General features: G+C 48.1%; 1 protein-coding gene across 2 annotated transcripts in view; it reads right to left on the bottom strand.

Moving 5' to 3' along the window:
* The window catches only part of CFAP91 (cilia and flagella associated protein 91), a 353,091-nt gene extending 333,795 nt beyond the window's left edge, over window positions 1-19,296 (bottom strand). Inside the window, exon 1 of one of the 2 annotated variants that reach the window (XM_069202687.1) lies at window positions 19,134-19,296. In XM_069202687.1, coding sequence (XP_069058788.1) covers window positions 19,134-19,218 — 85 coding nt within the window. In that variant the 5' untranslated portion in view covers window positions 19,219-19,296. Of the gene's footprint in view, window positions 1-18,365; window positions 18,486-19,133 lie in introns of those variants that run through there. The other variant, XM_069202688.1, reaches the window with a different exon arrangement.
* Window positions 19,297-26,995: the final 7,699 nt, after the last annotated feature.

Below are 26,995 nucleotides of genomic sequence, written 5' to 3'. Positions count from 1 at the left end.
GGAGGAGACAACATGCTAGCGTCTGGAGAAGTGTCCAGTCCACTGGTGCCCCACAGTTCATGTGCCCAGTCCAAAGATGGATCATCCTGGTATTCATAAGGGTCCAGGGACCCCTCCAATCCTTCCCCGAATTCGTACCCATTCGAAAAAGGGGCAAAATCCAACCTAGGGTGAGTAGGCCCCATCGAAGACAAAAGGTGGCATCGGCTGACACCGCTCCAACTCCGATTCGTCGGAGAGAAGGATCGGGTCAACATCGATAGTGGGCACTACCAACGTCAGGAGAGTCGACAATTGACCCGGCGCCGGGGAAGGTCTCAGTGGTGCGATCAGTGCCGCTGTGGATCCCTGAGTGGATCCGTAGGGGACCTTGGTGGCCAGAGCAAATGCCGCCAGCGCGGAACCCGAAGGCGCTGTATCGGGGTAGGTCTGCTCAAAGATGAGGTACATGGCCTCATAGAATTCCTTAAGTTGGGTGGGGGTCCCTCTGGCTCCCGGAAACTCTGGGCAGCGCGGAGCAGACCCAGAAGCAGGCTCCAAGGACGGGGCGAAGTCAAAGTGCGATGAGATTGCTTCGACTTCTTCTTCTTACATGCACCCGAAAAGTTTGAGGAAGATGAGTGATGATGACTCTGTGAACAGTCTCAACACCTTCCTCTCGAGTGAGACCGGGACCTACGCAGAATCGAGTGCCGGGCCGCCATGAGATTGAGGGACTGCTCCCTCAAGGCTTTCGGGTGTATGGCCCGGCACTTGGAGCACAACTTCGGGTCGTGGCCACACTCGAGACACCACAGACAAACCAGATGCGGATCCGTCATCGACATCATGCTGTGACAGTCCTCGCACGGCTTGAACCCATCACAAAGTGAGAGATAGTGGGCAAAGAGTTCAGGGATTCCCCAAGACACTTGACAGAGGCAATAATAGATAATACTAATGCTCTATTTGTGGTATTGTGGTCGAGCAGGTAGGCTTATTAGAGGGCAGTGTTAAGCATTTGTTGTAAACACACAAGCAAAAAATGAGAACACATATTCAATGACAACTCCAAGCCAATAGATTTTTATATAGAAAAATATTATTTTAATTTATTTTGGAACCACAAGATTCCAATTGCAGGTAAGTATATTAAATGTAAGGTACTTTGCATAGGTATAGATAGCACTTTGAATCAAAACAGTAATGTACACAGTTTGGCATAAAATGCCACTAAGCTATTTTAAAAGAGGACAGTGCAACATTCAACAGTTCCTAGGGGAGGTAAGTAATGGTTAGTTTTTCAGGTAAGTAAAGCACTTACAAGTTCAGTCTCTGGGGCAAAGGCGGCCCACCGCTGGGGGCTCAAATCAACCCCAAACACCAAGCACCAGCAACACAGGGCCGGTCAGATGCAGAGGTCAAAGAGGGACCCAAATAGCATAGGCGCCTATGGAGACAGGGGGTGATCCAGTTCTAGTCTGCTGGCAGGTAAGTACCTGCGTCCTCGGGAAGCAGACCAGGGGGTTTTAGTAGAGCACGGGGGGATCCCAAGTAGGCACACAAAGCTCACCCTCAGCGGCACAGGGGCGGCCCGGGTGCAGTGGGCAAACAAGGAGTCGGGTTTGTAATTGAAATCAATGGAGGGACCAGGGGGTCACTCAGACGTTGCAGGCAGGACAAAGGGGGGCTTCTCGGGCCAGCCACCGACTGGGCAAGGGACAGGGCCACCTGCTGGTCACTGCTGCACCGGTGGTTGGGTCTTCACGAGCCTGGGGGCTGCGGTGCAGTGCTTCTTCCAGGCGTCTAGTTTCTTCTTTCCGGGCAGTCACGGTCAGGGGGGTCCTCGGGATTCCCTCTGCAGTTAGCCCAGGGTAGACACGACATTAGAGTCACCTGGGGATCCTCTCTGGGTCATTGGTTTCTCTGGATACAGGCCAGGGGCGTCGGGTGCAGAGTGGTGGGGATTCACGCTTCTGGAGTGAGGTGAGGGTCCCTTTAAAGATGGTTTCTTCTTGCTTGAGGTAGACAGTTCCGCTGTCCTCTGGACTTCGTGGTCCTTTGTAGATGCAGTTCAGTTTCCTGAGTCGGCAAAGATCGCTGGGCCTGAAGGATGCGTCGCTGGTGCAGGTTCTTTGAATCAGGAGACAGTTTGGTAGGGCTGGGGCCAAAGCAGTTGTCGTCTTCCTTCTTCTCTGTGGGGTTTTCAGGTCAGCAGTCCTTCTTCTTTGTAGGTCTTCAGGAATCTGATTTTCTGGGTTCAGGGTCGCCCCTAAATACTAAATTTAGGGGGGGGTGTTACGGCTGGAGGGCAGTAGCCAATGGCTACTGTCCCCGAGGGTGGCTACACCCTCTTTCTGCCTCCTCCCTTTGGTAAGGGGACACATTCCTATTCCTATTGGGCTAAATCCTCCAAAACAAGATGGAGGATTTTCTAAGGAGGGGGTCACTTCAGCTCTGGTCACCTTAGGGGTGGACCTGGCTGAGGGGGTGACTCCTCCTTGTTTTTCTTGGTATCTCCCCAGACTTGCCGCCAAAAGTGGGGGCTGTGTCCGGGGGGGGGGGGGGGTGGGTGGGTAACTCCACTAGCTGGAGTGCTCCTGGGTGCTGTAACACTGTGCTTGAGCCTTTGAGGCTCACCGCCAGGTGTTATAGTTCCTGCAGGGGTAGGGGGTGAAGAACCTCCACCAAGGACAGGCTTTGTTCCTGGTCACAGAGTGCACAAAGGCACTCACCCCACGTGGCCAGAAACTGGTCTGGAAGTGGCATGCTGGCAGAGACCAGTCAGCCTAGCACTAGCAGTTGGGCTGGCATGCAGGGGGCATCTCTAAGATGCCCTCTGTGTGCATTTCTCAATAAATCCCACACTTTCATCAGTGTGGAGTTATTGTGCTGAGAAGGTTGATACCAAACTTCCCAGTATTCAGTGTAGCCATTATGGAACTGTGGAGTTTGTGTTTGACAAACTCCAAGACCATATACTCTTATATGGCTACCCTGCACTTACAATTTCTAAGAATTAACTTAGATACTGTGGGGGCATAGTGCTCATGCAGCTATACCCTCACCTGTGGTATAGTGCAACCTGCTTTAGGGCTGTAAGGCCTGCTAGAGGGGTGACTTGCCTATGCCACAGGCAGTGGGTTGTGGGCATGGCACTCTGAAGGGAGTGTCATGTCGACTTAGTCTTTTTCTCCCCACCAGCACACACAAGCTGTGAGGCAGTGTTCATGTGCTGAGTGAGGGTCCCCAGGGTGGCAAAATACATGCTGCAGCCCTGAGAGACCTTCCCTGGCCACAGGGCCCTTGGTACCAGGGGGCCCTTTTACAAGGGACTTATCTGTGTGCCAGGGCTGTGCCAATTGTGGAGCCAAAGGTACAGTTTTAGGGAAAGAACACTGGTGCTGGAGCCTGGTTAGAAGGGTCCCACCACACTTTCAATCCAAGCTGGCATCAACAAAAGGAAAAATGTTAGGGGGTAACCATGCCAACAGTGGCATTTTCCTACACTACGTCACTGAGCTGAGGTAGGGTCTATGTACTACTCCTGACATCAACACCGCGCCTACGATGCCATCGCCGCCTGCAGAGTCGGCCAATACCACCTACCGACGTTCAAGGGTATTGCTCGAAGAAAAATCTCCAGATCCAGTCTTACGCCTGGGGGAAATTCTAAGGTAAGGAATCTGCAACTAGAAGTCTCTATCAGATAGAACTCTTCATTATAAACAGATAACACTTGAGAATAGGATAGAACTTTCCCAATGTACTTAGAAAGACTATACCCTTTACCAGTATCTTGACAATCTATACAACCCTTACCCAGGCCTACAGAAGTGCACAGAATCTAGCAACCATCAAGGCATACATTTATAAAATTACAAATACTTACAAAATTACAGTTGGCAAAACAATATACAGCCCTTCCCAATAGAGCCTAACAAGAATTATCACAGTGAAATTCTACTTCCTGGGTTGGCCAAATTGGCATAACCCTTGCATACAATAGTAATATGTGAGATTGTATGTAAACAAGGGCCATATGTACGAACACTATTTCCCATAGACACAGAATGGGTAAAAACCTTTGCTACATCTGGCCCCAAGTGCCTGTAACAAAATGTGACAACGGTCGACTGTTAAAGGCCTAGTGGCTGTACCACATGCTTTTCACAACACATAATTAAGGCCTACTGCCTTTGTAATATCTTCCCGTAGTAAAAAGGCTTCACCTATAGCATCTGGCATAACAATTCCAAGCACACCAACCAAGTCTATAGCTGTTATATTTTGTTTGTCACCATAACCAACTCAGGCCTACTGTACTGAATTCACTTTTTTATGTTCCTTAAATTTGCAAATTGGGCAATCTTGGCATATTGCAGACGCCATTGGGTTTCGGAAATATGCTGTAGTCTTGCTTCATTTTTCATGAAATTCAGAGCAACACAGTAAAGTTTTCAAATTGGTTCTCCTTCTAAAAGAATCACGGTTGAGCAGTTATTGCATATTTTAGGGTAGGACTATTAATAAGAAGATGCCAATTCTTATTAATGATTCTGCAAATTATGTGATGTCCTTATTTCAATTTGTTTCTTTGCTTATGGTAGCCAGAAGAAATGCCCTATCTCCTTGCTTAGCAGTTGAGATGGCTTTCGTAATTGATTTTTCACTGTAAACCCTCTTTTAATATGTTCACAGTTTCTCATACAATTGTTCCATTGGCTTTTCATCACTCAAATTCCCTTTTATCGCTAAATGTGTGATTTTTGGGCACAAAGGTGTATTTAACGCAAAAAAAAAAAAGAAAAGCACAAAAATCGCATGCAACATGAACAACAGATATTCACGTTCCACTCATTTGCATTGTTTCTGTGCCCTGCAGTAGTGTCAAAATTTACTAACACTTAGAAAACTAATGCAAACACAGTACTAATGAAAAACCAGAGCGATGTTTGGTTTTTACTTTCCAACACAAATCAGGAACTGATTTGGAAAGTTGACCAAAGTAATGCAAAGTATTATAATGTGCTACTTTGCGTTAAGAGGTTATTCCATGGGTATCATAGGGCACTTCCAAACAACTATCCATGGGTTTTGATGCAAATCCCTATCTACCAACAACAATTTCCTCAAAACCTTATGTCTCCTAGAGAAAGATTTAACTGTGAAGCAAGGTTTAAAACTCCACATTTTTCTGTCGAGTCTAGGCATGGGCTGTCTCTATGAGACATACTGTAATCAGTTAATGGGCTTCCATCAAGCCCAGTAGCTTTTTATTTGCTGGTTCTTTGAAAAAGACTTCTTTGCCATTGGGTGATTTCTCCTTTCAGTGCCACCTTGTGCTCATTTGTTTCCTCCCTTGTCGTTCTTATCTGTTGTTTTTGTGCACTAATTTTCCTTTTGATTAATAGTCTGTTTCTTTACTGGTTGCGTTTGGAGTGCGTCTGACAAACAGCCCTGCACTGCTTTTGTTTGTTGTTTTATTTGGCATCCCAAAATGGCTATGCTGTTTTAGTGGTAGTGTTATGAACTCCGTTTGACGAATAGTCTTCCAAAACTGGTAAATAATTATATACATAAATAAATATTAACCCCTACGGTGCCTTGGACGAGGTGATCTCGTCCAAGGCACCGGTTCCCAGGTGCCTTGGACGAGGTCATGTCGTCCTGCACCCGTGAACTGGGGGGAGCGCTAGCGCTCCCCCCATGGGCTACCCACCCACCCCCCCAGTCGTGGATGGAAGGGGAAGCCCTTCCCCTTCCACCCCGCCCCCCCCCCCCTTGACGTCAGAGCGCATAGCACGCTGACAATCACAGAGGGCCTCCTCCATCGCGCTGGAAGCTAAGCTCATGCAAAGCATTTCTCTTTCGATCACGTGGAGGAGGCCTTTCCTTCCCTTTGAAGTCTCTCTGAGCGTTTCAAAAGCCGGATCCCACTAGACACCAGGGATTTTTTTTTTTTTTAATTGGCATAAGGGAGAGACCCCTTGGGCAAGGGTCTCTCCCAGGGGGGCATTTTATTGAAAGGCCTTTTCTGCCCCCAGAGAGGGCAGAAACCTCTAGGCACCAGGGATCATTTTTTTGTTTTGTTTTGTTTTTTTACAGGTGGGGAGCGACCCCTTAGGCAAGGGTCGCTCCCCTAGGGAGCAAATTATATTTAGGCCATTTCTGCCCCCCTTGGGGGTAGATTGGCCTATTTTTAGGAGGCCAATCTGCCCCCAAGGTGGACAGAAACCAATAGACACCAGGGATTTTTTTTTATTTTTTTACGTGAATTTCACGCAAGGGGAGCGACCCCTTAGGCAAGGGTCGCTCCCCTCGGGGGCAAGTTGTATTTAGACCATTTCTGCCCCCCTTGGGGGCAGATTGGCCGATTTTAGGTCAATCTGCCCCCCAGGGGGGCAGAAACCACTATGTACCGGGGATTTTTTTTTTTTGGCGCCAATGTCACGCAAGGGGAGCGACTGTCAAAGCCCAGCTCACCTGAGTCCTTGTTCAGTTCTGATGGAGGTTGAAGACAATCCGACCCCACCCTGAAACTGCTTGTTCCAGCACACTAGTTTTTAAAACAGTGCACTCAGAACAGAAGCTCAAGGGAAGGGGGGGAAGTGGATAAAATAAAATAAAGAGACAACAGCGTTCTTGCGTTTCCACTGTTGAAGTGCTGCACAAATCTGCGGCCCTCTCTGACTTCTGTAGAAACTGGTGCCTAATGAAACATAAACAAAGAACAGATAAGTACATCCTATTCCTAACTGGGTTCCTGACTATCCCTTTATTTATTAGAAATTTTCTTCTAAAAGTACCTCTTGGATCCTGGTCTCTAGTTTCCAGGTTTGGAATGTGTTACTGCTCTGGGATGTGCTTTCTATTACTCTAAAGCTTCTAAAACATTAAACAAATACGGTTATCAGAATTATCAATATCAAACATTCATCTTAATATAACTAAAGCCTAAATTGCCAATAGCAGACTCACTTTTCCCATATTTCCAGAATCTTTTATAAAACAAATACTGTACTTTTACGTCAAAATACAGCATGTAATTTGTGCAAGTCCTTGATTTACTGTTTGCCTTGTTGTTAATGGTTTCCACGGTTCGATTCTTAAAAGTTCCATAAAAAAATGTTTGCTTCACAAAGTTCCGCAAAGTATTGTTGTAACAAAGAGTTTGAATCACAATGTTCGTGGAAGGTATCTTGTTTCAAATTGTCTATACACAAATCCAGAAATTGTAGTCAAAGTTCTTTCAGGTAATAAAAGTTTTGCACTTACTTGTTGCTGGCAAGAGATACTGATCAGTCTAACCCGGTCTTCTTTCTCTTTTGCAGGTTGCTTGTAGGAGAGAGGCTTAGGCAAGGAGGAACCGGAAACCGGAAGAAGGAAGAGCCAGCAGCTGCGCCCATTAAAGCCAATGAAAGTCTGTAGAGAGCAGGAGTGCCAGCGCCGAGGGATCGGTCCTCAGGTAAGCGGGAGGTAGACGAGCACAAGCACTGGGTGAGGCTCGGGGGCTGCCTTTTATAGACAGGGCTGGGTGTGGTTCTCACATGCTGCACATGTTCTTGAAAGGTGTGCAGAGCTGGGTGTGGTTTGAAGAGCTGGGTGTGGTCCTCAGATGCTGCACATGTTCTTGAAAGGTGTGCAGAGTTTCAGTTATTATGCAAATGAGTTAAATTAACACATGGCCTAGAGAGGAGTGTTTTAAAGAAGCCTTGGTAAAAGCAAGGCCCAATGTGTAAACAAAACAGCACATTAAACAACATACACAGAAGCCTAGGGGGGTGGGGGGGGGAAGGTGAGATAACAAGAAAGGCTTTCAATAGTAAGTTTTAAAAGGGAGCTATTACAGAACCCACTAGTGCAGTGAGAGGGGACATGCTCTTTGCTGTGCACAAACCCTAACAGCGACCCCGTAAGCAAGGGTCGCTCCCAAGGGAGGGGTTGGGGGGGCAAATTTATTTTAGGCCATTTCTGCCCCCGGGGCAGAATGGCCTATTGTAATTAGGCCGATCTGCCCCCAGGGGGGGCAGAAACCTCTAGGCGCTAGAGCCCAATTTTTGTTTTTTTTTTGTTTTTTGTTTCTTTGGTTTTTTAGAGATGGGGAGCGACCCATTAGGCAAGGGTCGCTCCCCTGGGGGGCAAATTGTATTTAGACCATTTCTGGCCCCCTTGGGGGAAGATCGGCGGCAGATCGGCCGATTGTAGGTCAATCTGCCCCCAAGGGGGCAGTAACAACTAGGCACCGGGGATTTTTTTTTTGTGCCAATGTCACGCAAGGGGAGCGACCCCATAGGCAAGGGTAGCTCCCCGGCGGCTGGGGGGGCATATTTATTTTAGGCCATTTCTGCCCCCCCGGGGCCGGCTGAGCTAGAGGCCAAAATCCACAAGTAGGCACTTTGTAAAAAACACCTCTGTTTTCTGTGATAAAGTGTGATGTGTCCTCGTTGTGTTTTGGGCCATTTCATTTCGTGGGCGCTAGGCCTACCCACACAAGTGAGGTATAATTTTTATCGGGAGACTTGGGCGAACATAGAATAGCAAAACAAGTGTTATTGCCCCTTGTCTTCCTCTACATTTTTTCCTTCCAAATATAAGAGAGTGTGTAAAAAAGACGTCTATTTGAGAAATGCCCTGTAATTCACATGCTAGTATGGGCACCCCGGAATTCAGAGATGTGCAAATAATCACTGCTCCTCAACACCTTATCTTGTGCCCATTTTGGAAATACAAAGGTTTTCTTGATAGCTACTTTTCACTATTTATATTTCAGCAAATGAATTGCTGTATACCCAGTATAGAATGAAAACTCACTGCAGGGTGCAGGTCATTTATTGGCTCTGGGTATCTAGGGTTCTTGATGAACCTACAAGCCCTATATATCCCCGCAACCAGAAGAGTCCAGCTGACATAACGGTATACTGCTTTAAAAAATCTGACATTGCAGGAAAAAGTTACAGAGTAAAACGTGGCAAAAAAAATTTCACCACAATTTCAATATATTTGTTTTCAGTTGTTATTTTCTGTAGGAAATCCTTGTAGGATCTACACGAATTACCCCTTGCTGAATTCAGAACGTTGTCTACTTTTCAGAAATGTTTAGGTTTCTGGGATCCAGCATTGGGTTCACGCCCATTCTGTCAATGACTGGAAGGAGGCTGAAAGCACACAAAAAATCATTTAAATGGGGTATGTCCCAGTAAAATGCCACATTTGTGTTTAAAAATTGGGTTTTCTGATTCAAGTCTGCTTGTTCCTGAAAGCTGGGAAGCTGGTGATTTTAGCACCGCAAACCCTTTGTTGATGCCATTTTCAGGGAAAAACCACATGCCTTCTTCTTCAGCCCAATTTTCCCCTTTTTTTGAGAAAAAAAAACGACATTTTCACTGTATTTTGGCTAATTTTTTTGGCCTCCTTCAGGGAAACCCACAAAGTCTGTGTACCTCTAGAATCCCTAGGATGTTGGAAAAAAGGATGCAAATTTGGCTTGGCTAGCTTATGTGGACAAAAAGTTATGAGGGCCTAAGCACGAACTGCCCCAAATAGCCAAAAAAAGGCCTGGCACAGGAGGGGGAAAAGGCCTGGCAGCGAAGGGGTTAAAGGTCATCATGTCTCGCTATCCTCTGGGAGGTACAGCCAGCTGCACTGCAGAAACCTCCCTCAAAGAGGCCCCCTTCCCTCGGCAATCTGGGCTGGGTCACTTTGCAGTTGTTCCTCACAAGCCCTCCTCAAAGCAGCCCCCCTCTCAAACTACAGCTGCTGGAAGTGTCTTGTTCTTCTCGTCGGAGGTACAGCCAGCCAGAGGAGCAGGACCCAGGAGCCGTGCTGTGGGGCACCAGTCATTGCAAGTGGTTCAGTCTAAAGTTCCTTCATTTTTGCTTGAGTTGTCCTAAGAGGAGGTACAGCCAGCCGTACTGCTGAAACCTCCCTTAGTGTGCCCCCCCTTCCTCCAGCAATCGCGGCTGGGTCATTTTGCCACCGCTCCTTGCAAATTCCCCTCAACACGGCCCCCTCTCAGTCTACGGCTGCTAGAGGTGACTCGTTCTGCTCGAGGAGGTACAGCCAGCCATAGGTTCGGGACCCGGGAGCCGTGCTGCGTGGCACTGGTTATTACAAGCGGTTCAACTTTGGTTTCATCTCCGCCAGTGCAGCCCTCTGGATGACCCTGCTGCATGGTGCAGCAGGTGCAGTGGCACAGGGGCCAAATGCTATATGTTGCTACTAAGCAGGCAGTCACAGGCGCAGTTACCTTGCAGGCACAGGCCATAATTTGGATGGTGCAGCAGGTGCAGTGGCACAGGGGCCATACGCTCCAGGAAACCCACTGAAAACCGATTATTGCTGTATGTTGCTACTAAACAAGCAGTTACAAGCGCAGTTACCTTGTAAGCACCATGGCCATGATTTGAATGGTGCAGCAGGTGCAGTGGCACAGGGGCCAAATGCTCTAGGACAGTGGTTCCCAACCTGTCGGCCGGGGACCCCTGGGGGTCTGCGAATCCTCCTCAGGGGGTCCGCGGCTGCTTAAAAAATGTAATAATATTAGGTCCCAGCTATCAGTAATGACTCCTTGGGGGTCCCCTTGTTCCAATAATGATTTAGTGGGGGTCCCCGGGCTCCAGTATTGATACAATGGGGGTCCACAGAAGTCAAAAGGTTGGGAACCACTGCTCTAGGAAACCAACTGAACACTAATTATTGCTATATTTTACCACTAGGAAGCAGTCAGGAGTGCTTTTTTTTGGTTCTTTTGTAACAGTTGCACCCAAAGTAACACATAGCCTAAAGTATCACTGCAATAAAAGCTGTAACCGACTGGATTTTTCTGTCTACCTACAGCGCATTTATATGGCACATTTTCACAGTTTTTGTATGGCCCTAAAATGCTTCTGAATCTGGGCACAGTAACACCTTGGCAAGGGCACTCCCCCTTCTGTAACATTAGCATTTCATCTGTTGTAAACAATATATACTTACCATACGGCGGTCCATACCAGGAACTGGCAAAGCCAATAGGTCTCGCCTATGCAAAATCTATCGACTTTGTCAATATTTTGTTAGCCATTTAGTACAGCAGTGCTAGCTTCAGTGCAGTATAACTGAAAATGAAAAGGTGCTGTATCACGGACAACACTGCTGTGTCATACAGCTTTTTTACTTTACTTTCAGCCATTTGCAATAAAGAGAAAAAACATTAGCAAAACCAATAAATCTCAAACAAGCAAGACTTAATGGCTTTACCAATGCTTTTTTAAGCTTTTTGCTTAAATTGCACAACTGCTCACCAAGGTACAACAAAAACAGCTTATGATTAATCACATACGTGAAACCTATTGCATTTACCAATGCCATACCCATCTATCTCGCGCCTCACTAGTATAGTTAACTTCAGATCTTCATACACAGTTTCTTTCCCGTGCCTTTTCAAAATTGACGTCCCTCAAACACACACTCTCATCCTCTTCTTAGGGTGTCTTCTGCATTCACAAAAGATCCCTCTTTAGGCATCTGTGGTCTCCCCTTCTTTCTTTCTTTCTCACACTATTTCTGCTCCTCTGTCTCAATGTCATTAACCACTATCTGCACAAACTACCTATCCCTCTCATTCTTCCTTTCTGTCTATTATCTGCAGCTCTCACCACGCCACATAATTCTACTACACAAGTACACTACACAATACAATTCCACAACACACACAACCAACTATTCCAGTACAACACACATAATTCCACTACACACCACACACATCCACTACAAAACAAAACACATAGGCAGGGCCCCTGGAATTATACAGCAGGTATGGGTCAAATTATGCAGCAGGGGAGGGTCAGATTTTTCGGCAAAAAAGGCAAATTATGTAGCATAGTGCAGCACATTTTGTAATGGGATTACTTCATTATTTCATCATTTTTAGGTCGGGCATAGCAGTGCCCAAGCGCTGCTATTCGGACGTATTGGTATCTATGTGGGCTTTTAACCATGCCCACCTCACGCCCATCACTTTCAATCATTCGTGGGATTGCTTTTCAAAAATCCTTTATAATCATTGGTTAATGCTTTCGTTTGTTCCTCCTAGGGGCGCTTTTGTTGCCACCTTGGGGACCGACCCTGTTACATGGATAATTGCATGTTTGCTGATATGTTTGACTGCAAACAAACTTCTTTTTCCTTTTGTGTGTCTCCTTCACGCTCATGCGGCCGTGGCACTTTAAAACAGCTTGCTTATGTAAACTGTTTTACTTTCCATGTTTCCTTTCGTGTCTCCTTCGTGCTCACGCTCATGGCAGCCATTGCGCTCGCTTAAGGCAACTGTTTTACTTTTCTGTGCCCTTTGCCCCAACCCTCGTGGCAGCTGTGACGCTGTGAATTGGCTCGCTTATGTAAACTGTTTTACTTTTCACTTTTTATCTTTCTGATTCTGAAGCAACGCATTCCATTCAGTTCAATAACAAATACATGTATATACAAGACAAGCCAGCCTTTGACCCTCAATGAGTTGGGATGCGGAAGATGAAAGCTTTCATTAAACCATCTGCTCATTTACTACAACTGTAAACAGGAAGACTCGTAACTGGATAAATGGGATTCAAACCAAGGGATTCATCATTGCTTCATAAATGGCCCGGAATCATATAAAATGTAGTTAATTACGTAGCGCACAGGGATGTGGAATTCCTATCGCCCGACGCCCGGGACATCTTGTTTGGGGTCAAGGGCAACAAGTTTTTATGTTTACTTTGTCCTTGGGACAAGTAGGCCCAACCCTCTGCAGCACAAACCCTTTGGCTGCCTGTTTACAGAGAGTGGAACTCTCTGCAGTTGAGGTAATGTGTTTCCAAAAGATAATGCTGTTCGAACTTGTATTTATGGTTGTGGATTATGTACTTGGCCTCAGATCAAGGATGGCTGAGTACATGAAAAAGGCCAGTAAAAACCTTCAGGCCAGCCAAGAGCTCCAGAAGCAATGGCATGATCAGAAGGCTGTTTTGGTTCAGTACCAACCAGGGCAGAAAGTGTGGGTCTTGGAGCCTGTGGCCCCAAGAGCACTCCAAGATAAATGGAGTGGACCCCACACTATTGTTGAAAAGAAGGGTGAAGTCACCTACTTGGTTGACTTAGGCACTGCCAGGAGTCCCCTTAGGGTGCTCCATGTCAACCGCCTAAAACCCTACTATGACAGGGCTGATCTCACCCTGCTCATGGCAACAGATGAGGGACAGGAAGAAGACAGTGATCCTCTACCTGATCTCTTCTCTTCCACAGAACAAGATGCTCTTGTGGAAGGTGTAGTTTTGGCTGATTGTCTTACTGCTGAGCAGAAAGATAATTGCATAAATCTCCTAGGACAATTTTCAGAACTCTTCTCTACTGTGCCAGGCACCACTTCTTGGTGTGAGCACACTATAGATACTGGAGACAGTTTACCTGTCAAAAGTAAGATCTATAGGCAGCCTGACCATGTCAGGGACTGCATAAAGCAAGAAGTTCAGAAAATGTTGGAACTAGGAGTGGTTGAGCACTCTGACAGTCCATGGGCTTCTCCTGTGGTACTGGTACCAAAACCCAATTCTAAAGATGGAAAGAAGGAAATGAGGTTTTGTGTAGACTATAGAGGTCTCAACTTGGTAACCAAAACTGATGCTCACCCTATACCCAGGGCAGATGAGCTTATAGATACACTGGCATCTGCCAAGTATCTAAGCACTTTTGATTTGACTGCAGGGTATTGGCAGATCAAATTGTCAGAAGATACTAAACCTAAGACTGCATTTTCTACCATTGGAGGACATTACCAGTTTACTGTAATGCCTTTTGGTTTGAAAAATGCACCTGCCACTTTTCAGAGGTTGGTGAACACAGTCCTGCAAGGGCTGGAAGCTTTCAGTGCAGCATATTTGGACGATATAGCTGTCTTTAGCTCCAGCTAGGATGATCACCTGGTCCACCTTTGGAAAGTTTTGGAGGCCCTGCAAAAGGCAGGCCTCACTATCAAGGCTTCAAAGTGCCAGATAGGGCAGGGTAAGGTGGTTTATCTGGGACACCTTGTTGGTGGGGAACAGATTGCACCACTTCAGGGGAAAATCCAAACTATTATTGATTGGGTTCCCCCTACCACTCAGACTCAGGTGAGAGCCTTCCTAGGCCTCACTGGGTATTACAGGAGGTTCATTAAGAACTATGGCTCCATTGCAGCCCCTCTTAATGACCTCACATCAAAGAAAATGCCTAAAAAGGTATTATGGACAGCAAGCTGTCAGAAAGCTTTTGAGGAGCTGAAGCAGGCCATGTGCTCTGCACCTGTCCTGAAAAGCCCTTGTTACTCTAAAAAATTCTATGTCCAAACTGATGCATCTGAATTAGGAGTAGGGGCAGTCCTATCACAACTTAATTCTGAGGGCCAGGATCAACCTGTTGCTTTTATTAGTAGAAGGTTGACCCCTAGAGAAAAGCGTTGGTCTGCCATTGAGAGGGAGGCCTTTGCTGTGGTCTGGGCTCTGAAGAAGTTGAGGCCATACCTGTTTGGCACTCACTTCATTGTTCAGACAGACCACAAACCTCTACTTTGGCTAAAACAAATGAAAGGTGAAAATCCAAAATTGTTGAGGTGGTCCATATCCCTACAGGGAATGGACTATACAGTGGAACATAGACCTGGGAGTAGCCACTCCAATGCAGATGGACTCTCCAGATATTTCCACTTAGACAATGAAGACTCATCAGGTAATGGCTAGTCTTATTGTCCTTCGTTTGGGGGGGGGTTGTGTAGGAAAGTACCATCTTGCCTGGCATGTTACCCCCATTTTTCACTGTATATATGTTGTTTTAGTTGTATGTGTCACTGGGACCCTGGTAACCCAGGGCCCCAGTGCTCATAAGTGTGCCTGAATGTGTTACCTGTGTAGTGACTAACTGTCTCACTGAGGCTCTGCTAATCAGAAACTCAGTGGTTATGCTCTCTCATTTCTTTCCAAATTGTCACTGACAGGCTAGTGACCATTTTTACCAATTTACATTGGCTTACTGGAACACCCTTATAATTCCCTAGTATATGGTACTGAGGTACCCAGGGTATTGGGGTTCCAGGAGATCCCTATGGGCTGCAGCATTTCTTTTGCCACCCATAGGGAGCTCTGACAATTCTTACACAGGCCTGCCACTGCAGCCTGAGTGAAATAACGTCCACGTTATTTCACAGCCATTTTACACTGCACTTAAGTAACTTATAAGTCACCTATATGTCTAACCTTTACCTGGTAAAGGTTAGGTGCAAAGTTACTTAGTGTGAGGACACCCTGGCACTAGCCAAGGTGCCCCCACATTGTTCAGAGCCAATTCACTGAACTTTGTGAGTGCGGGGACACCATTACACGCGTGCACTACATATAGGTCACTACCTATATGTAGCTTCACCATGGTAACTCCGAATATGGCCATGTAACATGTCTATGATCATGGAATTGCCCCCTCTATGCCATCCTGGCATTGTTGGTACAATTCCATGATCCCAGTGGTCTGTAGCACAGACCCTGGTACTGCCAGACTGCCCTTCCTGGGGTTTCACTGCAGCTGCTGCTGCTGCCAACCCCTCAGACAGGCAGCTGCCCTCCTGGGGTCCAGCCAGGCCTGGCCCAGGATGGCAGAACAAAGAACTTCCTCTGAGAGAGGGTGTGACACCCTCTCCCTTTGGAAAATGGTGTGAAGGCAGGGGAGGAGTAGCCTCCCCCAGCCTCTGGAAATGCTTTGTTGGGCACAGATGTGCCCAATTCTGCATAAGCCAGTCTACACCGGTTCAGGGACCCCTTAGCCCCTGCTCTGGCGCGAAACTGGACAAAGGAAAGGGGAGTGACCACTCCCCTGACCTGCACCTCCCCTGGGAGGTGTCCAGAGCTCCTCCAGTGTGCTCCAGACCTCTGCCATCTTGGAAACAGAGGTGCTGCTGGCACACTGGGCTGCTCTGAGTGGCCAGTGCCACCAGGTGACGACAGAGACTCCTGCTGATAGGCTCCTTCAGGTGTTAGTAGCCTTTCCTCTCTCCTAGGTAGCCAAACCCTCTTTTCTGGCTATTTAGGGTCTCTGTCTCTGGGGAAACTTTAGATAACGAATGCATGAGCTCAGCCGAGTTCCTCTGCATCTCTCTCTTCACCTTCTGATAAGGAATCGACCGCTGACCGCGCTGGAAGCCTGCAAACCTGCAACATAGTAGCAAAGACGACTACTGCAACTCTGTAACGCTGATCCTGCCGCCTTCTCGACTGTTTTCCTGCTTGTGCATGCTGTGGGGGTAGTCTGCCTCCTCTCTGCACCAGAAGCTCCGAAGAAATCTCCTGTGGGTCGACGGAATCTTCCCCCTGCAACCGCAGGCACCAAAAAGCTGCATTACCGGTCCCTTGGGTCTCCTCTCAGCACGACGAGCGAGGTCCCTCGAATCCAGCGACGCTGTCCAAGTGACCCCCACAGTCCAGTGACTCTTCAGCCCAAGTTTGGTGGAGGTAAGTCCTTGCCTCACCTCGCTGGGCTGCATTGCTGGGAACCGCGACTTTGCAGCTACTCCGGCCCCTGTGCACTTCCGGCGGAAATCCTTCGTGCACAGCCAAGCCTGGGTCCACGGCACTCTAACCTGCATTGCACGACTTTCTAAGTTGGTCTCCGGCGACGTGGGACTCCTTTGTGCAACTTCGGCGAGCACAGTTTCACGCATCCTCGTAGTGCCTGTTTCTGGCACTTCTCCGGGTGCTACCTGCTTCAGTGAGGGCTCTTTGTCTTGCTCGACGTCCCCTCTCTCTGCAGGTCCAATTTGCGACCTCCTGGTCCCTCCTGGGCCCCAGCAGCGTCCAAAAACGCCAAACGCACGATTTGCGTGTAGCAAGGCTTGTTGGCGTCCTTCCGGCGGGAAAACACTTCTGCACGACTCTCCAAGGCGAGAGGGATCCGTCCACCAAAGGGGAAGTCTCTAGCCCTTTTCGTTCCTGCAGAAACCTCAGCTTCTTCTGTCCAGTCGAAGCTTCTTTGCACCCGCAGCTGGCATTTCCTGGGCATCTGCCCATCTCCGACTTGCTTGTGACTTTTGGACTTGGTCCCCTTGTTCCACAGGTACCCTAGATTGGAAATCCACAGTTGTTGCATTGCTGGTTTGTGTCTTTCCTGCATTATTCCTCTAACACGACTCTTTTGTCCTTAGGGGAACTTTAGTGCACTTTGCACTCACTTTTCAGGGTCTTGGGGAGGGTTATTTTGCTAACTCTCACTATTTTCTAATAGTCCCAGCGACCCTCTACAAGGTCACATAGGTTTGGGGTCCATTCGTGGTTCGCATTCCACTTTTGGAGTATATGGTTTGTGTTGCCCCTATCCCTATGTTTCCCCATTGCATCCTATTGTAACTATACATTGTTTGCACTGTTTTCTAAGACTATACTGCATATTTTTGCTATTGTGTATATATATCTTGTGTATATTTCCTATCCTCTCACTGAGGGTACACTCTAAGATACTTTGGCATATTGTCATAAAAATAAAGTACCTTTATTTTTAGTATAACTGTGTATTGTGTTTTCTTATGATATTGTGCATATGACACTAAGTGGTACTGTAGTAGCTTCACACGTCTCCTAGTTCAGCCTAAGCTGCTCTGCTAAACTACCATTATCTATCAGCCTAAGCTGCTAGACACCCTATACACTAATAAGGGATAACTGGGCCTGGTGCAAGGTGCAAGTACCCCTTGGTACTCACTACAAGCCAGTCCAGCCTCCTACAGCATGTATTGCTGTTACCGCCAAAACAAACTTTGAAATGCACCAGTCACCCTTATGTTGAAACGCCTGATATCTGCAAATAAAGGACTGCCATTCATGCCAAAGCTTGTGGATTTATTGTTCCCGTTTCACTGTTTTTTCGTCTCCTACATCGTGTGCTTTTGAGTTATTGCTCTCGTGAAAATTTTGTTTTTCTGAAGACATTTAATGTGAAGTGGCAAAAGCGCGAAGTTTGGCCTGAGAGTGAACTGAGGTTTATTGGAGTAGGAACTGCTAATGCTTTAGTCTGTTCTTTGGTTCACCTCACGAGCTTTGTTTTAGTAATGTGGCATGATTAAACAAGCATCTGTCTCACAGCGAAGTGCAGGAGGACCTGCCTATGCTGATTTATTACAAGGAATACAGATCAGCGTGTGCAGCACTTAGTGGCAGGATTCACTCGTGGGTTTCCTACGTTTCATAACGGAAATTCTATGGCTGTTTGGAATTTGATGGCAAACTATTTTTAAGTGTTTTGAAGCAATATTTAGAGAAAAAGATGTGGCGTAACATCCAGCGCTGCTGACTTTGGCACTGGGGAGCTGAGTTCGAGTCTCTGCGTCCTGTGCCTAAAAACAAGATTGTGAATACCTTGAAATTGTTAGAAAGGAACTCCTGTCGGCGTAGAGGAGGAAATTTCCAAAACAGGGGCAGGAACATACCGAGGCAGGAAATAATTTAAAAAAGAGTCCCCCCCTAACAACAGATAAACAATAAAAGCGAAAGGAAACTGTACTTGGCCGGTGCGCCGCAGCCCGAACGGAAGTGACGTATCGGAGGCCTGATCCAGTTAGGAGGTAGCAAGGAAGAGTGACGTTGCAGAGAACCAACTGTAAGCAGCAGGTGGGACTAAAGTCCTTTTGCTGAATACAGCAAGTCTTTCCAGACAGCGCATGTGCGCTGTCTAGGCTCGACCTAAAAAAACACAACATGCCTAGTCAAACTAGTTACGTATGGAACTTGGTAGATGTGGCTGCCAGCGAGCTGCGTTGCATGAAAACTTTGTAACTATAGGCCTAGGATTTTTACCCCAAGCACTTCCAATTATCCAACGTGGCGTACTGGCAAATCTTCGAGCATGCAGAATAATAAACATAACGCAAATTTTCAGAAATTACGCGACAATTACACCAGCGTATTCGAATTTGCCCCTGGACCCAATTTCAATGACAAGTTCAGGCTACTCATTCAAATGTTAGACGTTGAAGAGCTCTGTAAGTAGCACACTTCCTAAGGTCTCCATGTGTAGGAGAGGATATACCGATCCATATCATCAAACACCTTTTCCTGGGCGTGTCTCACGCCACGCCCCCCACCCCTTTTATATTCAACCCACCCCGGCCCGCTGCCCCGTCTCACCATAAAGGAAGTCGTAGGGCCTGGTAGGCCGGTACCCGCCGCCTTCATGCTGCTGCCGATGCTGCACGGTGTGGGTCACCGACATGACGCCTCTGCCGCACCCTGGGTCCAAGTCCCTGCCCGACAAGGCTGTCACTGGGCTCCGGTGCGGGAGAGTGGTAATGGCCGAGGTACACAGTCACTATAGCAACGGTAACTATGGAGCAAGTCACATGACGCGGAAATGGTGCAGGAGATTGTTGAAGAGGGCGACATCTTAGAGTGAGCATGAAGGTCGTTAACAGCATAAAACGTCCAGGAGTGACCAGTTCTTGGGGAGGCCTCGGAACAGGAGAGGACGTGTGAGCCTGATACCAGCAAACACGTTGCGCCCTCTTAGACCTGGATCCCAGTTCGAAACCCGAACCTCTCTCAGCAGCCTATGGTGTGGGGCCGATCGCTTAACCTCTCTGTGGCTGGCCACGTCGCACGTAGGGCGACAATAAAGGGGACAGCTTCTTAGCGTCGCTCCCCTGTTAGAGGAAAAATTGGCCAGGGGGGCCTCCGTACTAGGGAGGTTGGTCCACCCCCGGTTTATGGCCCCAAAAGGTGCGAGGAGGGAGGAGTGAGGCCAGGAGGTCCATTTAAGGGGTGACCTCCCAGGGCTGGGCCTCTTTTGGCGAAAGGCGAGCAATGAGCAGGACGGGAGGGAGGCAGAGTCCTGATACGGACATCTGGCAGGGAAAATGTGAGGTGAGTCAGAGGAAAGGGGGGTACGAGGGTTGGAGGCAGTGGCGAATCCCTGCTTTTGTAAAGGGGATATGGGTCAGAGAAAGCGGGGAAGGCGCGAGTTCAGTAACCTGATGCCACCCGCTCCCTTCGGCCGCTGCCACCCGCAAACCCTTCCTCCTTCCTTTTCACCTTACCAGATCTGTTTCTCTCAGTTTCGGTTTGGGGTCCGAAGCTGATACCCCCTCTGTCCTGCCCTTCTCAGACTTTGCTTGGGTCACCGAAGCAAAGCCACTCTCGCCTGCTCTCGTCTGGTGCAGGCGGCGGAATACTCGCAGGTTATCTTGGGGCCCCCGGGATAGTTAGGAACCTGGTTCCAAGCGGCGAATTGAGCGCAGCCGCCAACGGCATGCCGGGGCCTTTTCGCGCCGGTACCGGGGCGGAAACGCTCACGAGGGAGCGCACGGGGATGGTTCGAGCAAGGGTGTCTCGGCCAGGGGTGGGCACCGCATGAAGCCTCGGCAGTGTTGGGCGCCAATGAAGCCGCGGAAGCGCTTCAGTCTGGTAGCCATGAAGTTAAAAAAAAAAAAAAAAAAAAAAATAATAATAATAATAATAATGATTGCGCGGGGGTCCCGAGGCCAAAAATCGTTTACACTAACAATAGTTAACTAATAACTATAGAAAGCTCATCGGGATTCGAAGCAGCATTGAGTGGAAGGCTTCGTTCCGCAAGAGCGCCCCCCCCCCCATTGCAAACACACCTACGGCCGCTCAATCAGAATACCACGTACCCCCGCCCGCTACAGTTCCTCACCTCAGTTCGTGTTCAGGGGGACGGCGCGCCATTTGCAGGCGCGGCTATATAAAGTATCAGAAGCGGCTGCAGGCGCTGACATGGCCGAGTCTGCATTGTCGTGTTTCTGTCGGGGTGCGGGCACATCGGGGCTAGCGAAAAGTTGCCGTTAGCGGCGCACAGTTGCCCTCACCAGGACCCGCGAAGGAACTGGGGGCGAGGGGCGGGCCGATGCCGCAAAGGGCTGAGTGGCGCTCGGCAAAAAAGTGCCCCCCCCCCCCCCACTAAACACAGTCAGGGCCAGCGGTCAGGGTTTTGTTGCAATGAACAGCTAGGGAATGCCTGTGTTTCCAACTGGCATTACGACATTTAACAACTTAAAGCATAAGCTAACCATGCATCTAGAAAATAAAGGAATAAATAAATGTTAAAAATATAAAGAAATTAATTGAATAAGTAAGTAAGCTGAAGGGCGCCGTAACCGGCGTAACACAGTAAACTCCCGGGGTATCGCCGTATATGGAAGGATGGTTGCAAATAGTTATTGTGGTCAACAGGTTTCTGGCCAGCGTGTGTTTACTAACAGCCTGCAGCACGCGCGCGCACGGCTCCCAGGTGGGGGTTGGGCAGTGTTATCCACAGCCGCTGCCTGCAGGCACTCCGAGGCGTATTGCTTCAGGCGGGGTTGTAAGTCGGGGACACCGCCGCCCAGCATACTTTAAGAAATACGTGTGTTCGGTTGCTCCAGGTGAGCGGCATTCGGGGGCGATCTCGGCTTCCCACGGGAAGAGAGTGCGTGGAGTCGGTTCCTCGCAGCTTCTTGAGCTGTGCAGGCGCCTTGCTGGTCAGAGCGGCGGCCGGGCTCGTCCTCGGCGGGCAGCTGATGCCAGAGTCGCCGGTTTCGTCGCCGCCCCGCCTAGCCTGTGTGCTACTGATGGCGGGACTCTGGCTCCATCGCTTCTGCTGCGGGCCCTTGGAGCTCCTGCGGGGACCTGACCAGATTGGCCAGATAACAGAACAGGGTAGGAGCCGCACAGAGACGGCCAGCGAGGTGAGGCGGCGCCCCCATAAAGGGCGACCTGCCTCCGGTCTACCCAACAGGTGGTACCAGGTTGTGGATTCACACCTGATGCAGCGGGGAAATGTGCACAACGCGACCGTACTGGGTGAGTGAATAGAGCTGCCAGGCAAGCATGGTGTCCTGCAGTGTTTTGTTTGTCGGTAAACTGGGAGTATTACGTTTTTGGGTGCGAATGCTGGTTGGTGAAGCGTGGTTGCGGGTTAACCAACATGCCTAGAAAGCGCTTAAGCCCCCCCCCCTTGTTAATATACAAAGTGGGACTAGACCATACTAGGGTAAACCAGGCAGTATCAGAAGAGCTGCCCATACAGATGCGGGTGTGGGGGGCTCTTGCTATCAGCCTACAGGAAAGTCAGCTACAGCATGTTCAAACGAAACGCATATCCATTGCTTTAAAAACTACCCACAAAATAAACGGCCGGTAATGAGTAATCGGCCTGGGTCTCGATTTTCAACTAACGTCATTCCTATCACCAGTGCTTTAAATGGGCCGGCAAATCTATATAAAAAAAAAAAAAATAAAAAAAAAAAAAAAAAACGTAATACTTTTAATTGGAGAGTACCGGCACTCCTCAGAAACTCTAGCACAGAGTAACCGCACTCACATTTTTTCCATTTCAAGCACTGCCTATCACCCCTAGAGCCTTTTTCAGAGGAGCTTCTGGAAAGTAAAGTCCTGGTTCCCCAACAGACATTATAATTGAATGGTAGCCAGCGGATGGTGGCAACGAACTGGTATCGATTCGCTTTGCGTGGAGCGGCCCTGACAGGCCTGGCAAAGCGGCTTGTGTTGCTAGCTGGGAGATAAAAAAAAAAAAAAAAAAGGGGGGGGGGGGCGTCTGGTCAGGGCACCTTTATCAAGCTGAGGGGTGCGCAGTGTAGGAAGCTGGCCTGGCGCATAGGGGGCACAAGAGGTACTTACACCTTGTGCCTAGCCCATTTATCAATTATTAGTGTAGAAGAGGTGTTTCTAGCAGCTTAGGCTGATAGAAGGTAGATAGAGCAGAGCAGCTTCGGCTGGACTAGGAGACGTGCAGAGCTCCTACCGTACCACGGGTGTCGTATGCACAATAGCAAAAAATAAATAAAAAAAATAAAAAAAAAAACACACAATACACAGATATACTAAAAGAAAGGTCCTTGATTATTACAATATGCCAAAAGGATCCCAGTGAGTGCCCTCAGTAGTTGACCATCTGGTCTACACTGGTGTCACACGCACAATATTATAGGAAACACAATACACAAAAGTACAAAAAATAAGGTACTTTATTTCAGGACAGTAGGCCAACAGTATATCAGGGAGTACCCACAGCATGAGGACAAGTTACATACGCACGATATGTGTACGCGTAAGGAAACCCCGCATCATCAAACCAATTACCTGGCATAAACTAGGAACGGCCTTGTAATTGTAGCATTACGAAGAATTCCTTGGGGGTGCCACCTGGGGAGCTGAAAGCCACCGTTCAGTTATGACACAGGGATACGCAACAGTCGTGAGGCATTAAGACATACGAGGCATGCGAAGTAAAAAAAAAAAAAAAAAAAAAAGTATATATATGTGTATGTATGTGGATATGTATATATATGTATATATATATGTATATATATGTATATATAGATATATATATATGTGTGTGTATGTATGTAGATATATATATATATAATAAATAAAAGAAAACATGTGTATCTTATCGGGACACTTAAGGTTGGTTTATATATATATATATGCATATATATATGGTAAGGTCACACAGGGGAGGATGCGTAACAACTAGGGATGCCGCCTGAGGGGGGTGGGCAACATGTGTGCCGATCAACACATCTCCGAGCTTTCCAATACCTCAGGTAGAGTGGGCGCAAATGAAGTCAACTAACAACGCTCTAATACCCTTGTGTCGAGTTTGCATTAATAGATCGACAACACAACGGTGGAGACAACCTTGAGCGGGGGAACCAGGTTCGGGGCTAGGCTTCAGCCCCTCGTCCCTCAAAACGGCCAAACCAGGGGGTCTATTCAATTAGGCCCATGGAATCGGGTGGGGCAGTAGGTTAACGGCCCCTTCGATAGCTCAGTTGGCAGAGCGGAGGACGGTGAGCAAAGTCAGGGATCTTTAGGTCTCGGGTTCGGATCCTGCTCGGAGGACAGGTTTACCCTAGGGTACCATTATCAACAGTATGTTACTGATAACATGGGTAACACAGCGGCCCTATTATCAACAGTATGTTATGTGTAACATTGGTAACCCGGCTGCCTCCCCCACAAAAGGTTCTCTGCGGTGTCACAGGACTTAGCGAAGGTGGGGCAGCGATGGAGAGTAGGACAGCACCACCAGATCTGACATGAAAGAACGATGGTGGCAGCATACATAAGAGATGGACTTGTTGGAGGGTTGAGTCAGGCGAACAATTCCAGGCGCATGTGCATTTCTGGACTACGCTTCGGGAACAAAACAAAAAAAAAAAAAAAAAAAAAAAGATGTGTATATATATATATATATATATACACAATATTAATAAAATGAAATTAACATATATAAGTAAGTATAGCAATAAGGATGCGAAGCAGAAGCTTAGCCGCAAATAGCAGGACTCCGGGGCAATTGACAGGATAGAACTAGCAATATGGGACCTACCATCTGTGACTTATAACCTGCCTCCAAATTCTGTCTGACAGCCATATAGAGAGCAATGCGTGGCACTCGAACTTATCCTGACTTGTAATGTTAGGGACTTGTCATTTGAGGAGACAAAGGGAGTGATTGAGTTAGGAGGCAAAGGTCTGTCACAGGAGCCTACACAGGTAAGGAAACTGCGGCCCAGCTACCGAGATGAGACGTGTTGTTGTCAAGCGGATGAGGCAGGCCAGTGGGGCAGGAGTTTATGCAGGTAATCATGCTGGGGCCCCAGCTGCCTCTAAGAGTAGGGTTGTGACCAATCGGTGGCCAGCAGCGCTGGGGCCTGGATGCATACACGGAGTGGGGTTATCGAAAATTAATAATAATGAGGAATAAGCAGAAAAAAGAAAGGAGCGACATAGGTTTAGGAATTTTAAAGGAATTTCAGCCGGGCCGAACTGTAGCCCGGCTGTAAGAAGCGGGCTGGAGGTATTATCTCAAAGTAAGAAATGGCATGCACAGAGTACAAGGGTTCCCCTTAGAGGTAGGATAGTGCAAATGGAGAGAATTCTATGTGGTATTTTGTGGTGGTGTGGTCAGCCAGTAGGCCTATCAGGGGTTTGTGCGGGGGCATTGTGGTTCACATACAGGCAATGAATTAGGATCACACACATGCACGAAGTGGGGGGTTATTGGAAATTCAGAATAATAATGGATAAGCAGATAAACGAAAGGAGCGACATAGGTTTAGGAATTTTAAATGAATCTCAGCCGGGCCGAACTGTAGCCCAGCTGTAGGAAGCGCGCTCTGGAGGTATTATTTCAGAGCGAGGAATGGCATGCACAGAGTACAATCGTTCCCATTAGAGGTAAGATGGTGCGAAAGGAGAGAATTCTAATGCGCTGTTTTGTGGTGGTGTGATCGAGCAGTAGGCTTATCAGAGGTGTGCTGGGCGTTGTGGTTCACACACAGGCAATAAATTAGGAACACACACTCAGAGACAATTCCAGGCTAATAGGTTGTGTAGAGAAAATATCTTTCTAGTCTATTTTAAGAACCACAGGTGCAATATTTGCAAACAAAGGAAGTGGTGGCACAGGCGAAGAAAGGCACTTCAGTAATGCAGGGTAATGACTGCAGTAATGGCGGACACATCCGAGGAAGTTAAGGCATGGCAAAAAAAAAAAAAAAAGGGGGCATGTAAATATACTAGAGCATTGACGAGCCATAACATGTGCGGTAACAGATGTCAAGAAGTGGTGAGGTAATGCTTCCCTTCTCGTCCATCTAGGGACTGCGACAGTATGATGATGGGGCCACTCCGTGGTGGCCAGAGCTGAACGCCTGGCCAGAGTGGGTGGCTGGAACCCGGTTTCAGCGATAGCAACTCTCCTGGATGGGAACCCCCTGGAACGTGATGTGCCATGTGTGAGCTAGAGTGGGCCAGCTGGTGGGCCAAGAAGGGGTTAAGCCAGCCTTTCCAGAAATCCACCTGGGGGGAAAACTAGCTAAACAACTGGCGGTAGAGGTCCACGGTGGCGGGCCGTCTTAACACTGGGTCTGGCCAGAAAGGTTGCCCGAGGGAGCTCTGAGGCATAATTGGGCCAAGAAGATCCCAGGAGAGGTGATTCAGGGAGCCAGGTCTCCAGCCCCAAGTGGAATGTCCAGGCAAAGAGTCAGCCCGCGCTAGTGTGAATCAGCATGGATGGTATTCAGCAGATGGGTACACCGGTCTGAGGCGGGCACAGACACTTCCTAACAAGGGTAGAAACCCTCTCGAGATAACAGCCTGAGAATTAATAAGTAAGGGAGGAGCACAGGTGGGGGGGCCTCGGTTATCGCGAGATGCCATCCCCGAGGCTTGGCAGAGTTACAGGGCGATCCTAAAGCTATAAATGATTAAAAGGCCTCCAGATGGTGATTCCTGGAGCAAAAAGCTATTCCTCAGGCTACTTGGAGCCTTTTACGGCGGGGCCTGGGATGATGTGACGGCGCTCCTTAATCCCGCAAGGGACAGTTGGAATCCTGAGCAACTGTGGAGACTGGCCTGGGTCTCGCTCTGACTTGTCAGGAGCATGACAAATTGATAAAGTGGTAAACCACAATAAAGGAACGAGCTGTAAGATGCTAAGCGTGCTGGTGCAGAGAACACCAGATGGAACAGCTCTAGCTTTCTCAGGATGGGTGTCGGCCAATGTTTAAGAAACTCATCGCTGACACCGGGATCGCCCGTAAGCTAACCCAACCTGTGTAAATAATAAACTTGCGACATATTATACCCACAAAATGTTGTCCTAGCATTTATTATGTTGCATGCATGATATTGTGATAAATGCCAATTGCACACCCACTAAGGGACTTGGGGTAGCAGCGCTATGTGGCTGGCCACGTCGCACGTAGGGCGACAATAAAGGGGACAGCTTCTTAGCGTCGCTCCCCTGTTAGAGGAAAAATTGGCCAGGGGGGCCTCCGTACTAGGGAGGGTGGTCCACCCCCGGTTTATGGCCCCAAAAGGTGCGAGGAGGGAGGAGTGAGGCCAGGAGGTCCATTTAAGGGGTGACCTCCCAGGGCTGGGCCTCTTTTGGCGAAAGGCGAGCAACCTCCCACCCACCCCTACGACAGGGCAAACAAGCTCATGCATTCAGAGATGAAGAG

This window comes from Pleurodeles waltl, chromosome 8 (assembly GCF_031143425.1).
Source record: "Pleurodeles waltl isolate 20211129_DDA chromosome 8, aPleWal1.hap1.20221129, whole genome shotgun sequence".
NCBI lineage: Eukaryota > Metazoa > Chordata > Amphibia > Caudata > Salamandridae > Pleurodeles > Pleurodeles waltl.
The sequence above is the reverse complement of the archived record's forward strand: the minus strand, read 5'-3'. Positions and strand labels throughout refer to the sequence as shown.